General features: G+C 37.2%; 1 protein-coding gene across 1 annotated transcript in view; it reads right to left on the reverse strand.

Moving 5' to 3' along the window:
- Positions 1-14,410, reverse strand: part of DYNC1LI1 (dynein cytoplasmic 1 light intermediate chain 1) — a 32,652-nt gene that overhangs the window by 2,747 nt on the left and 15,495 nt on the right. Inside the window, exons 5-11 of the mRNA XM_032237741.1 lie at positions 6,052-6,218; positions 5,496-5,589; positions 4,119-4,254; positions 3,560-3,671; positions 1,640-1,699; positions 1,479-1,523; positions 101-221 (exon numbers count right to left, since the gene is read on the reverse strand). Of these exons, the coding sequence (XP_032093632.1) occupies positions 101-221; positions 1,479-1,523; positions 1,640-1,699; positions 3,560-3,671; positions 4,119-4,254; positions 5,496-5,589; positions 6,052-6,218 (735 nt within the window). The remainder of the gene's footprint in view (positions 1-100; positions 222-1,478; positions 1,524-1,639; positions 1,700-3,559; positions 3,672-4,118; positions 4,255-5,495; positions 5,590-6,051; positions 6,219-14,410) is intronic.

Here is a 14,410-nt window from a genome sequence, read left to right on the forward strand (position 1 = left end):
AATAAATGTCAATTATATATAAAGGCTTGCCTCATCAACTGAGTATTAAATCAAAATCCCAAACCATTACAATAAATTAATAATATCTTCAGTGTTTTACCTTTCATACTAGGATCTATTTTTTTAGATCCAGCAGGGATGGATGTAACACTGGTAACATTGGAGGTTACAGATCTGTTTTGTGTCCTGGGTGATCCTCCAGGGACCCTTTGTGAGGTGTCCTACACAGAACATGAACCTAATGTAAATCTCTTATCTCGTGGACATAAGACCATCTGGAAAATGTTAAAATGTTTAAAATATTCTACTTAGATCAGCTATCTATAGGGGAAAAAAGCCCTCTTAAGACTATAGTTTTGAATCCGTTTATCTATAAAGGATTAGAATAAATGGCATTTCATTTCAGGTTAGCAACTTGAAAGAATGAAAATAATCAATTCCTTTCTTTTTCCTATAAAATAAGTTTTCTAAAATAACTTTTTTATCAGATGTGTTAACAAAAATTAGGAAAAGGGGGACACTGTATGCAAATACAAAAAAGAAAATGAGATTGTAATTTAAGGCATATAGATTGATAGAATGAACAAGAATAGACTGATGAACATACTTCAACAGATTAGGAAAACCTTTTAATATAATACTTATATTAAACATGAGATTCATTATAAACTTCTTTGCCGATCTTGACCAAATAAAAAATTGAGTGATTGATTGAATATTAACTGCCACCATTAACACCTGAATAATATTCGCAACATTGGCAAAACTTTGTGAAACATCTCAATTTGTCCTATATCTCATGTCCTCAAAATCTAAAAAATTAGAGTTAATTTTCTCATAAGTGATGTTCTGGGGAAATATTTTTTAGAATAAAAAGTGATTCAGAATGATATAGTAAACCAGAGGATAAATGAAGACATAGAGGCCTTTTAAAATAAAATTAATCTACCACATTTAATAATACCCCAAAATAACTATTATTTCCTCCACTATCTGAGGTAGAGATTAAACCAGTAATTTAAAAAATGGCAAAAGGTAAAACACCAGGATTAGATGGCTTCCCATTGAGTGCTATAAAGCCTTTATCTTTTGGTACCAAAACTTTGTCAAGTTTGAAGAGAGATCTGGTAAGGAAAGTTTAGAAACGACTTTTAATCAAGCTTAGTTATATTAAAAGCAAGTAAAGATATTTATCATCCAATTTCATTGATTAATGTTGATACAAAGAGTTAAAAAATGAAATGAACAAAAGATAGGACATACAGTTTGGCAGAACAATGCTTTACATTTACTCATAAGTCCCACTGAATTGAAAAAAAAAAGTTAGGTATGTTGTTACAGAATATATATAGTCTAAAAGAAGCAAAAGGTTGAAGATGCAGAAACAGTGAAATATTATTAGAAATGTATCACTCTACCACATTAGAACAAAACATCTGTAAATTATTAATACCAGAAAGTTTTTTTTTTTTACTAACCACTGGCCGTCCAGTTGTAGAAGGTGGCTGTTTGGCTAATAGAGTCTAAAAAACACAATCAAACATGCAACAACATAAGAATTTCATAAACATTAAATATACATTAAAATTAATTCAAATTAAAATACATTTTAATGACTATGAAAAGTACAGATTAATACCTGTTGCTTCATAAGAAATACTTGATCATCTTCTGCTACTATTTCCTTTTCATGTACAAACTGTAACAATAAAAACTTATTAAAATGAATCTAGCAAAATATGAGACACAAAAATTTCAGAAAGCCATCCTCCCAGCATTATTGTGACCTTTGTAATTTTTAAATAGCCTAGGCCTCATTTAACCATTTAAATCTTTTTAAAGAATCTCTTATCTTGTTGTTACTTATCATAAAATATTTATAACTCTGGGATGAATTTCTCAAGGCAATGGTTTTGCAAGTTCTAATTGCTAAGAATCTTAGCAAGGTCTCATGTAAATTTACAAATAACCAACACATCACTGGGTATCTTGTATAAAATAAGAACTTTCATATTCATCGATAGTTTAACACTGGACAGAAATGAGAGAACCTCTTCACCACATGCTATGTTGAAGATTCTTAAAAGATTATGAGTGGCTGGGCTATTAGAAGGAAAATATACCTAACATACAAGAAAGCTCTGTAAGACTGCATTATTAATTTTTCTGTTTAAGTACTATTATAAAAATAATAAAGGTGGTATTAAAATCTAATAAATAAATAAATAATAGTATTGGAGTTAAGCACTAAGCTAATTACTATAAACATTCAAGAATAACATCCAAGACTTCCATACTTCTGTTGCACTAATGCAAAAATACAGCTCTCTGCCTTTTCTTAGCAGTCCAAGTGCTTTTTGTATAGTTATTTATAATGTTACTTTTTTGAATATCAGTTTTAGTTGATATGGTTCAAGGATCCTATATCGTCTTGATTACAGCAGAAAAACAATATATTCTTATAATATAAATCAAGAATACTATTTGATTTATGTATTTATTACAACTTTTGTAAAGCCAGAATCTAAAACCAACTCTGGGTAACATACAACCAATATTATTTGACAAGCTTCATTTCTTTGGCAAACAGAAATTCATTCATTTATCTGAAATGACATTTACATTAACAATGTAGGATTTTGTTAAGAAAAATGATTTTTTTCTTAAAATTTATTGTTGAAAAACAGTTATAAATAATGCTGTCTTCTTAGTTTTTTGATCCAGGTAAAGCAACAATTAATTATGCTCTTGAACTCACATGCAGCATCCTGAAAATGTTTCTTTTTGTTTATTTATAAAGTTATGTGCTAAGTTATTATAGCTTTTGTATTTTAAGCATGATATCAAGGCAACCAACAGATATCATGTTAACAACAGGAGAAATAACTATTTAAAAACAAATTTATAATATATCCTAAATTAAAAAATGAGAAAATCCCTCTGAAACAATCTTATAAGTAAAATTTATGACAACATTTTATAATATCAATTTTATACCCTACTGAAAATATAGTTACAAATGATATTCCCAATCCTACTTTTGATACCACAGCTATGGACTGATTGAATGATTGATGGATAGATTGATTTCATGTATTTCTATCCTCTTGCAATTCAAAAAGATTTCTCTAGCTTACATAGAATAATTAATATAGTTAAGATACCCACAGTACAATCTAAGAATTCAACATTCGTAAGTAAAAATAACTATAAACAACATAAGCCAAAAACAGAATATCAAGAAAGTAGAATATACAAAAATAAAAATGGAAAAGGTTCTCTAAAACAGCTCAGTTTTCAGCAACTTTTTTCAAAAAGACCAGTAAAGAGGAAACCAGACTAACCTGGAAATTAAAATTTAGCTTTATTAAATCATAATTATTTCTTTATTAAATCATAATTATTTCTTCTATGATTCAGATTACAACCAAGAAATCTCAGTTTTATTTTAAATAGCAGGTCATACATTATTATTTAACATTTTCTAAGATTGCAAATAAACCAATGTACTACACAATATACAATATAGTAATTTGACTTTAATTATGTAAATAATTACCTTTCTGACAGGTGGCTTTATTACAATATCTTCAAAGTTGTCAGTGACTTTTAAAATCTGAAAGTTCTCATGTAATATTCCTATCTTTTTTTCATTGTCCCACCCTGTAGGACTGAAAGCAAAATTCTATCACACTACAGATTTCAATTGTTCACTTCTCATTCTCTTCCATACAAAAATACCTATTATTTTCATATTAAATTTATGGAGTCTCTTTTGAAATTTAAAATAAAAAATTAACAGTAAAAATTCACACACAAATGCATAAAGAGAGAATTTATTTATTACTATTTTGAATATACTTTCCCCTCTTAGAAAAAATAGAGCAATGAAATACTTCATTTAGAAGCCTTTAAAAATGTATAGGACAAAAATGGGAGGTTTCAGTGTGACAAGAAAAGTGTTCTTTTGTCTTAAAGTTCTCCACCCAGTGAATCTATTTTTTTTTCCAATTTCAGCAATTGGAAATCTAAATAGAAAACTCATCGAAAAAACAGAAAATAAACAACAATATTTTAAAGAACTAATTGTACAGAAATCCAATTACTAAATAACTTACATAAATACTGCATCTTTTTCCACAACAATAGGAGGAATGTTGAAAGGAAATCCATACAATTTCTGGACAATATATTTATAAACTAAATCAATATTCTTATTCTCTTTTACTGAAGTGTAAATAAGTGCTGCACCATCTGAATTATTTGTTAAAGAAAATCTTACATTTTCATTTTTGCAAATCTACATACTTTGAAAATATTACCTTCTTAAAGATAAACCAATATCCACCAAGTTTAAAAATCTATAGTTTCATAATTGTACCAAATCTAACAATTTAATATTTTGTTTTAAAAAGTTTTATCATATACCATATATTTTAGAGTATAAGACGCACCAAGGCTTTGAAGAGGCAAATAAAAAAAAAGTTTTTACACTCTGCAAACCTCCGCAAAGTGGCCCGTTTTTCGTGAAAATGGGCTTATTTTTTTCCCAAAAAATAGCCTTTAGGAGGCTTGTAGAGTACTTGGGGGGGGGGGCAAAAACGAGCAAAAAAAATAGGACATGGCCCATTTTTTGCTCATTTCTGTCCTCCCCAGCCCCCAGGAGCTCTCTGAAAGCCTCCATAAGGCTATGCATGGCCATTTTGGTGAAGGGGACAGGGTTTCTGGAGGGAAAAAAAATGCTGTATTCAGTAAGATGCACACAGATTTTCAGCCTCCTTTTTGAGGGAAAAAGGTGAGTCTTATACTCCGAAAAATACAATAGATAGTATTATATGTTTTTATCATATGGATAGTATGAGTGCCCCATATAATGTCTGTTTGGAATTATGGCATGAAATTATGGTGAAAAAGTAATTTTGAGACCACTTTTTGCATTTACAATCTTCTCAGATTTTTAAAGCAAAAGAAAGCTGAAGTAGGATGATAATTTATTTTAGCGATCACTTACTTAACATCTAAGTTGCTGATTCCAATTGTGGACACTAAGTATTGCCAGTTTTTACCTGTACATTAATGTGTACAGTATACCAATAAAACAAGAAAAATCCATCTGGCCACTCATATAGACCTTTTATTCCTTCTTTTATGACATAGGCAATTAAATATTTTAATTAATAGTTCCCCGTTTTTCTTACACAAGACTTGATAGTGTTTAACTTTAGAATGAACATAAATAAGACCAACTTCAAATGATTATTCAACAATTTTTCTGTATAAGATGATTAAAAGATAACTCCTGGTTTGATTGTTTGGAAAGGAAGTAAGAACAAAGGCTATATAAAGGTGAAACATTTACTGACATTTCAGTCTATAAAATCAAGACAGAATAATCTTATCACCTTAATCTTTTTTATTTCAGTAGAGTTTGAGAGAATGACCTCTACAATAATCTAAATTGAAAGTTAATGCTAGGTATATCTCATAAAGGATACACTGTAAACAAAATCGTCGGATATGTGACTGAATAAAGTCAAAGTGTTCGTCTCTGTAATCGTGTTCTTTTTCCAGAAGGTTAATGGCATCACACTAGAAATAAGTAAAATAATTATTGTTGGGGTTAGTAATTAGTTGTTGGGGTTGAGGTTAATGTAGAATATTGGGGTAGGGGTGTAAATAGTTATAAATAGTTGAACTAATATAGATAGCTGAGTTTAATGTAGAATTTTATTTTTACTTGCATATCTTGGAACTTCCAATGTATAAAATAGTATACAATATTTACATTAACATACTGGATTTCTATTGTTTCCAAAATCATAATTAGAATCAATCTAAAATAATTCGATGCCTCCATGCAAACACATATAATCTTTACATTTACCAGTTTACAATATATTGAGAGTAAAAAAGATAGGAAATGACTAAAAATAAGATTTTTTAAAAAAAGCAATATATTAGTTTCTCTTAAAGAGTGTTAATGAACCAATTAATTTAAAGGTTTCATTAAATTATTTGAAGACATATAGCTTTAATTAAAATGGAACAAACCTTTGTACAAACTACTACAACAGGAATGCCTAAGTTACACGTTAGTGTATCTGCACCCAGAGGTAAAATAACACTATCATCTTTGTCTTCTTGTGATGAAGTATTTCTCCTTTGTGGAGAAGCTGGAAAATCTTCTGGTTCTGTATATTCTTGGAAATCTCTAATGACTGGGAAAAAAAAGAAAAGAAAAATAAATGAAAAATAAATTATTTTCTCCCTAAACTTTGCATTTTTATCACAAATATTACAGTTAGTCCTTCACTTATTACTATTCACCTAACAATAGTTCAAATAACAATGGCCCAGGAAGGGGTGTTCTACAGCCTGTAAATATCACATCTCTATCAATATCTGAATGTTTGACAACCTGTTCATATTCACGAGAGGTTGCCATGTAATCATTACTTGCAATCCTCTCTGCTCAATTCTCCAGAATATCAATGAGGAAGCTGGCAGGGAAGATTGCAAGCTGATGCATCTTCCAAGAGGATTCCCTCTGTCTTCTGGGCTGGCTGAAAGAGTTGCCTGGTAAAGGATTTCAATTTTGTGCCTAATGGGTTTTCAGCAATCCAAGCAGCTATGGAGCTGAAAACCTTTGACAGAGAATCCTTTTACTCTGTGGCCTGACTGAAAAAAGCTGCTTGCAAGGATTTCAGCTCTGGACTTGCATGAATTGCTGAAATCCAAGCAGGTAGGGAAATAAATTCCTTTGACAGGCAACTCTTTCAGCCAGTCCACAGACAAGAGGAGTCAAAATCCCTGGCTAGAGTGGTAGCAGAATAAGGTAACAGCATGGTGTGCCTCAGAGGGCTGGGGAAGGCCTCAAGAGAAACAATGCAGCAGGGATGGGTTCCGGCAGTCACTACTGCCGCTCGCTCGTGGCCATGCCAAGATTTTTGCTCCAATTGAGGCTGTAAGTCAAGGGCTGTATATACTTTTCAATTATGTTTGCCTTTTTCCAGAGAATGTTGTTATTCATTCCAATTTTTTTTAAAGAAAACTAATTAATAGGTATCAGAGAAATATTATATAGCAATAACACTTAGACTTATATATCTAACTCACTGTGTTTTATACCATTCTTTAAGCAGTTTACAGAGTCCAATAACAATCTGGGCCCTCCTTTGAAAGGAAGGATGGAAGGCTGAGTTGACCTTGAGCTGGTCAGAATCAAACTCCTGGCAGTGAGCAGTAAGTTAGCATTCTAATCACTGTGCCACCACGGCTCATATATATAACCAGGTTTTTAAGCACAAGTTGCAATCTATAAAAAAATTCTGAGTACTGCATAATAAAACAACTGGAAATAGATAATAAAGGCAAATATAAACACAAGCTTTTTTTTTTTAAAAAAAGAGAACAATTAAAAAATCATTGCAATCATTCTTTGCTTACACCTTACAAAATATCAATTCTGAGGATTTTTCAGTGCAGAAGGTCATCTAGTTTACATTCACAATGTTTCAGTGAGACATTGCACCTAAGAAAGTTAGTCTCAGAAATACTGCAGGAAGTCAGTATAATTATTTCATTAAAATGTTTATGTATAATAGATATTTAAAAAACCTTTAGTACTGAAATGAGCTTTCTTATATTGTTACAACCTAAAAATAGTTAGACTTCAACTACAGTGTATCTTTCATAGTATTATCTTGGATCATCTTTAAATTGTTACACAAATAAAATTAAGTTAGATTTTTCTTAGGGTGCTTCCTGAGAGCTTATTTAAATGTGTATTATTTTAATTTTTTTAAGGATTACAAAATTTTATATTTAGGATAAGACCTAGAGTGTAAATATACTCTCTCTTTCCCTAGCTTTTTTTTTCTGTCCTAGGTACAGGGCTAATGTGATGAATGAGGAAATTAAGGAATTAATGGATGTGATAACTGCTGGTCAAGATATAATTCAGGGGCTGCAACATTCATTCATATGATTGGATATGTCTTACTATTGCTCTATTTCAATTTAAATTACTCTTATTAGCTTGTCTTTTGTTTGGTTAGTACTGGGATTTATAAAATGACACAAAACATGACATTTGAAGTATCTACTGTAGAAGGTTTTTGAAGAATGGGATCAGAAATTAGTAACTACAATGTCAGCAATGATGTCTGTTTCTATGGAGAGATTAATGAAGGATTTGAAACAAATTTTGCCTAGTGTAGAAATATTAGAATCATAAATATTGAATAATAAAAAAGAGAACTAAAGTAAAACACAAATGACAACCCAAGAAAATGACCGTTGGTTTATCTGAATGGTCGTTCTCTAGGTGCTGCAGGAGTGTCCAAGCATCTGATAACTTCAGCTTGCTGCCCAAGGACTGAGTTCAAAGTTTGCGTAGCCATGCCTCCTGCTCCCTTTAGAGGCTCAGTTTTTTAAAAAAAGTATGAGATCTGGAAAGATGCTGTAAGGAGTAAGATCTATGCCATGAAGGTGATAATTCACGCACCGGTAGGTGACCCCAGGGCGGGGTTGGACACTCCCGCAGCGCCTAGAGAACGACCATTCAGGTAAGCCAACAGTCATTCTCCTAGGTGCTGCTTGGAGTGTCCAAGCATGGGACATCCCCAAGCTATGTAGTTCCAGGGTGGGAAGGAGGAATGTCCTGGTTAGCAGGAGCCGCGAGGACTCGCTGTAAAACTCTCCTTCCAAATACAGCCTCTACAGAGGCAAAAGAGTCCAGTCTGTAATTCCGAATGAACGGTGATGGCGGACGAGGTAGCCACCCTGCAGATCTCCTCAATAGGTGCTTGAGTGGCCCAGGCGGCCGTAGTTGTGGCGCTCCTTGTGGAGTGTGTTGTTATATGAGGAGGAACAGGTCAAGAGCCAAGGTGGCGCAGTGGTTAAATGCAGCACTGCAGGCTGACTGCTAGATCAGCAGTTCAGCGGTTCAAATCTCACCGGCTCAGGGTTGACTCAGCCTTCCATCCTTCCGAGGTGGGTAAAATGAGGACCCGGATTGTTGTTGGGGGCAATATGCTGGCTCTGTAAACCGCTTAGAGAGGCCTGAAAGGCCTATGAAACGGTATATAAGTCTACTGTTATTATTATTATTATTATTATTGGATTGTTGCTCGTAAGCCAGCTTGATGCAAGCGCACAGCCAACATCTTATGGTGGAAGATGATACCTTCCTGCCCATGGAGGTGGGCTGGAATGATATGAAGAATGATTCTGATTTGTGAAAGGAAGCTGTCGTCTCTTTGTATACCCGCACAGGGTGGCGCACATCCTATTTGTGCCAGATGCGCTCCCTGGGATGATTGGGGTGCGGGCAAAAATTGGGGAAGATGACCTCCTGCGTTCTGTAGAATAAGCTGTTAAGTTTTGGTAGAAATGCTGGATCCAATTGTAGAATTACTCTGTCCGAATGTATAATACAAAGGTCCTCCCTAACGGAGAGCGCTGCTAGCTCCGAAATTCTGTGCGCTGAAGTGATGGCTACGAGAAAGGTGGTTTTTAACGACAAATGTCGTAGGCTAAAAGAGCGAATTGGTTCAAATGGCGCTGGATGTTAAGGCCTGCTAAGTGGTTGAGAATCGTCTCTGGGCAAGATGGTAGCTTGGGCTGCCGTCTGTCTCCAAAGGGTGTTGGGGGCGAGACCCTTGTCCAACCCCTTCTGGAGGAAGTCTAGAATTTGTGGAATTGTCACTGTTGTGGCATCAATGTGATGGGACTGACACCAAGAGGAGAAGATAGCCCAAGTTGTGTCATAGATCCACACAGTAGAATGTCATCTGGATGCCTGGATGTCCTTGTCAGAGAAACTGTCCCACCTCAGGAGGTGCCCCTCAAGCGCCAAACGGCTAATTGAAGCCCTTGAGGATCCGGGTCTGGGATGGCCCATTGGCTGAGGGAGATTTGCTCCTGAGGTATGTGCCAATGCTTGGTTACTGACAGGCTGACAAGGTCGGCGAACCAAAACCTCCTTGGCCAGTATGGGGTGACTAGCAGTACTTCGGCGCCCTCCAGCAAGATCTTCCTGACACCTGAGGTATCAGTGGGAGGGGCGGAAACACATATAACAGGTCGAGAGCCAGCAGCATAGAAGAGCGTCCATTCCTTCCACACCGGAGCATTGGAATCTTGAAAAGAACCAGGGGAGGTGTGTGTTCTTGGGACTGGCGAACAGGTTTACCGTTGGAAGTCCGAACCTCTGGGTCAGTTGGTGAAACAGAGACGGATGAAGCTGCCACTCTGAATTGCTGATTGTCGTTCTGCTGAGCCAGTCCGCTGTCATGTTCTCCTCCCCCAAAATGTGGTCCGTCTTTATGGACTGGAGGTGGTGCTCTGCCCACCGCCCCAGGGCTTCTGCCTCCGGCATCAGGGCCTTCAATCAAGTTCCGCCCTGGTGATTGACGTCGGCCTTGGCGGAGATATTGTTCGTCAGTAGGAGGACGTAAGAGCCTTAGATGAACTGCTGGAAGTGGTGCAGGGCTAGTCTAGTGGCCCTGAGCTCCAGCCAATTTATGTTGTGGGCGAACTCCGCCAGAGATCATCTGCCCTGCGTCATGTGCGTCTGCAGGTGGGCACCCCAACCGTAAAAGCTGGCATCTGTTGTTATGACTAGACGCTCTGGTTCCTTGAAGAGGGACCCCTTCTTCAGCAGCGCTGTCTGCCACCATCTGAACGACCGGAGCACCCTTGGAGGAACGCTTACCACCCTTTTGGAGTTGCTGGGCTTGCGTCGCTGAATTGGAAGCAGGAACTACTAAAGCTCCCGTGCATGCAGTTGTGCCCAGGGATCCACTGTGACACACAAGATCAACTTCCTCAGCAGCACTGTGGCCAGATGCAAACTATGTTGTTTGAGCATGTGGATGGTAACGCTGAGATCCCGACACGCCTGTTCCCTGGATGATGACATCAGCAAGATGTCATCCAGATAACAAATGAGTCTGACTGGACGAGATCGAAGACATGCAGTGACAGTAGCCAAAAGCTTGATAACGTCTGGGGGCCGATGAAAGGCCAAAGGGTAGAGCCTTGTACTGGAAATGCTGGACTGCAATTGGAACCTCAAAAACCTGCGATGTGCTGGATGAATGGGAACATGCAGGTACGCGTCCTTCAGGTCGATTGACGTCAGGAAGTCACCCTGCCTGATGCAACCCAAGATGGTCTGGAGCGATTGCATCTTGAAGCGCTTGTACGCTAGATGGATGTTGAATTTCTTGAGGTCCAGTATGGCTCTCACCCCTCCCAAGACATTGGGAACGAGGAAGAGGATCGAGTAAAATCCTTTGCCCTCCTGGCCCCATGGTACCTGTTCGATGGTCGCTATGTCCAGCAAATGCCTGATCTCTGCCTGCATCAGTTGTCGTTTGTGGGCAGATTTCAGAAGGGGACAGCGGATGAATGTCCACGGAGGTAAGGAGAGAAAGTCCAGGGTAAGTCCGTGACGGATCATGTTCAAGACCCAACTGCTGCGTTTGTTGGAGGAAGGACCTGTCTGATCACTGACTTCAGCCACACTATTGCTGGCCATGGTCCACTCCAAGCTGTAACACAGGCAAGTTGAATAATTAAGCCTTGGAAGTGCCTGGGATATAAGTGATGAACCCCTTATGCAGTCACAATTCTGAGGGAAGGGCCAGACAGGGAGCAACAGCGGTGCAAGATTTGGCGCCAAATTGGAAAGTCCCAGAGCGCCCGCAGATCTGCGCTATAATAAAACAGGGAATGGCCAGAGCAAAGCCAAACTCCCTGTGGCCGCCTTCAATAGTCTTCCTGGGGAGGGGGGGACCTGCCTGGAGCCCCAGAACAAGATCCCAATGTTAAATGCCCTCCCAGTGGCGATCTGCTTTGAAAACCAGGCTGCGACATTTTAAACAGCTGGGAAATGAAGCCCGCCACTTTTTTTCCTTTCAAAATGGCCACCACAAGCTTTGGAGCGGCACTGGGAAACTGTCGGCAATCTGGATAGCTCAGTAGAGCCTCTAGGGCTAGAAACAGTCCTCTGACAGCATCTGGGGGCTCTCTAACCTTCCTACCTGCCCCCTGAGCTCGCCAACGGCCGCTGACAAGCCTCCCGGTGGTGTCTTGACCGTGTGGTCACAGAAGGCAGCCTTGCTCCAAGTTGCCTGTCCACACGTCAGGAAGGCTGTATGAGAAAGTTTTCACTTGCAGGGAAAAATAATAAAACCCTAATGCTTCTTAAACTATCCACTGACAACAAAAATAAAAAACTAGGCTACACTAGACTGTTTCGAGAGTCCAACTTGCTGTCCAAGAACTGGATCTCCCCAACTGCGTCCTTTTAGGGTGACTGAGTTTTTTAAACTGAGCATCTAAAGGAAGCAGGTGGCGTGGCTAAACAAACTCAGTCCTTGGGCAGCAAGCTGAAGTTAACCCATGCTTGAACACTCCAAGCAGCACCTTGGAGAATGACCTGGACAGATTTTCTATTGGTACAAAAGAAATTGTAACTCCCCAAAATTGGGTTAAAGTTTAGAAAATTAAAATGGAAATACAAATGATAAACTAAGAGAATTAGCTGGATAATGACTTTTTATTGGATTTATAAAAAAGGTTTGCTAAAGCCTCGAGGAAGCCTTTGGGATGGTAAAAAGAAAAAGAAAACCAAATCCTACAAAATATCTGAATGAATTAAATTAAACTGAAGAAATATAAAGTTGGTTTGTTTGACCATGGTTAAAATAAGACATATTACTATAAAGCTCTAGTAACCCTTTTTGTTGACAGCAGATCTGAAAAGTTGAGGATATATAGATTTGCATATAAATCCAGTATGGGTTAGAAAAAGAGATATTTGTTTATAACTTGATAGATGAAGAGTTCCTAAATTTGTTTATACAGGTAGTCCTCGATTTATGCCTGATCATTTAGTGACTATTCAAAGTTACAACAGATCACTTCAAAAGTACTGATTTTAAAATTACAATGGCTGTAATACAATCCCCATTATCACGACAGCAATTTGGATACATGGCAATTTGCTCATGTTTACGGTGCTTTATGGTGTAGACTGTGATCATATTAGTGTGATTTTTAACATTCTTTGATAGTTTCCAGTTTTTGGTTTCTGGCAAAAATGCCCAGTGGGTAAAATGGATTTGTTTAATAACCATGGTGTTCACTTAATGATTGCATTATTTTCTTAACAACTGTGCAAAAATGCTGAAAAAATGAGTCTAGTCATGTGATGTCTCAACTTATGACCACAACAATTTACAACTCAACTCCAAGCTCAATTATGGTAATAAATTGAGGACTACCTGCACTGGGGATGAAGATCAGAAATCACATCTTTAGGAAAGAAGGAAGAAAGGAAGGAAGGAAGGAAGGAGGGAGGAGGGAGGGAGGGGGGGAAGGAAGGAAGGAAGGAAGGAAGGAAGGAAGGAACGAAGGAAGAAAGAAAGAAAGAAAGAAAGAAAGAAAGAAAGAAAGAAAGAAAGAAAGAAAGACTGGAAAAAGTTACGAGGGAGAGAAGAAAGTGGGAGTTTTGGAAAATAACTAAATTGGGGATCCAATTCTTCCAAAAAATGATAAGCATTACAAATTTAACAAAAACTGGCACAGGGAGGAACCCAGCATCCCAGCCGTCTCTAGCGGCTGCCAGCCCTTCAAACCAAAGATTTTTGGAGGATATGTTACAGAGAGAAAGATCCAATTCAACTAAGAAGCTTCAGATGATATTACAGACTATGCAGGAGTTAATGGCTAAAAATCACAAAGAACTAAAAAAGGATATTAGAGAAATAAGAAATGATACTGGAGAACTAAAGGAGAGGATACAGAAAATGGATGATAAATTTGAGAAGTTCCAGGAACAGATCAATAAACACAAACAAAGAATAAATGTAATAGAAGGAAGGTTGGAGAATGAGAGGGGAAAAATGGAGCAGCTGAGTTCTAGGCTGATACAGACAAACAAAGAACTTGAGTTAACGGTCCTCACATTAGAATCAGAGAAAGCAGCCCAATTTCTACGGTTTCAGAATGTAAGTAAGAAAAAGGTGAGGATTTACCAGACACGATGGCAGACTTTATGGCAAAGGCTTTGGGAATAGGAAAGGATGAGATGGCAAGTGAGATCAATGAGACATAGAATCCAGACAAACTACATAAAAATGAACAATCTACCGAGAGAAGTCCATGTAAAGTTTGTTAAAAAATCAATACGTGATGAAGTGTTGAATATAACAAGAGATGATCCGATAATACACAATCCTAAAACAGGTACCAAGGAGAATCAGAGAACTAAGAAGGCCCTATCAATTTTTAACATCTGTCCTGAATAAACATGAAATTAACTTCAGATGGCTGATGCCGGAGGGCATACTGGTAACTTGGAGATAGAAGGTTCAGAATAGACACGGTGGAACAAGCG

The sequence above is a fragment of the Thamnophis elegans genome, chromosome Z (assembly GCF_009769535.1).
Source record: "Thamnophis elegans isolate rThaEle1 chromosome Z, rThaEle1.pri, whole genome shotgun sequence".
NCBI lineage: Eukaryota > Metazoa > Chordata > Lepidosauria > Squamata > Colubridae > Thamnophis > Thamnophis elegans.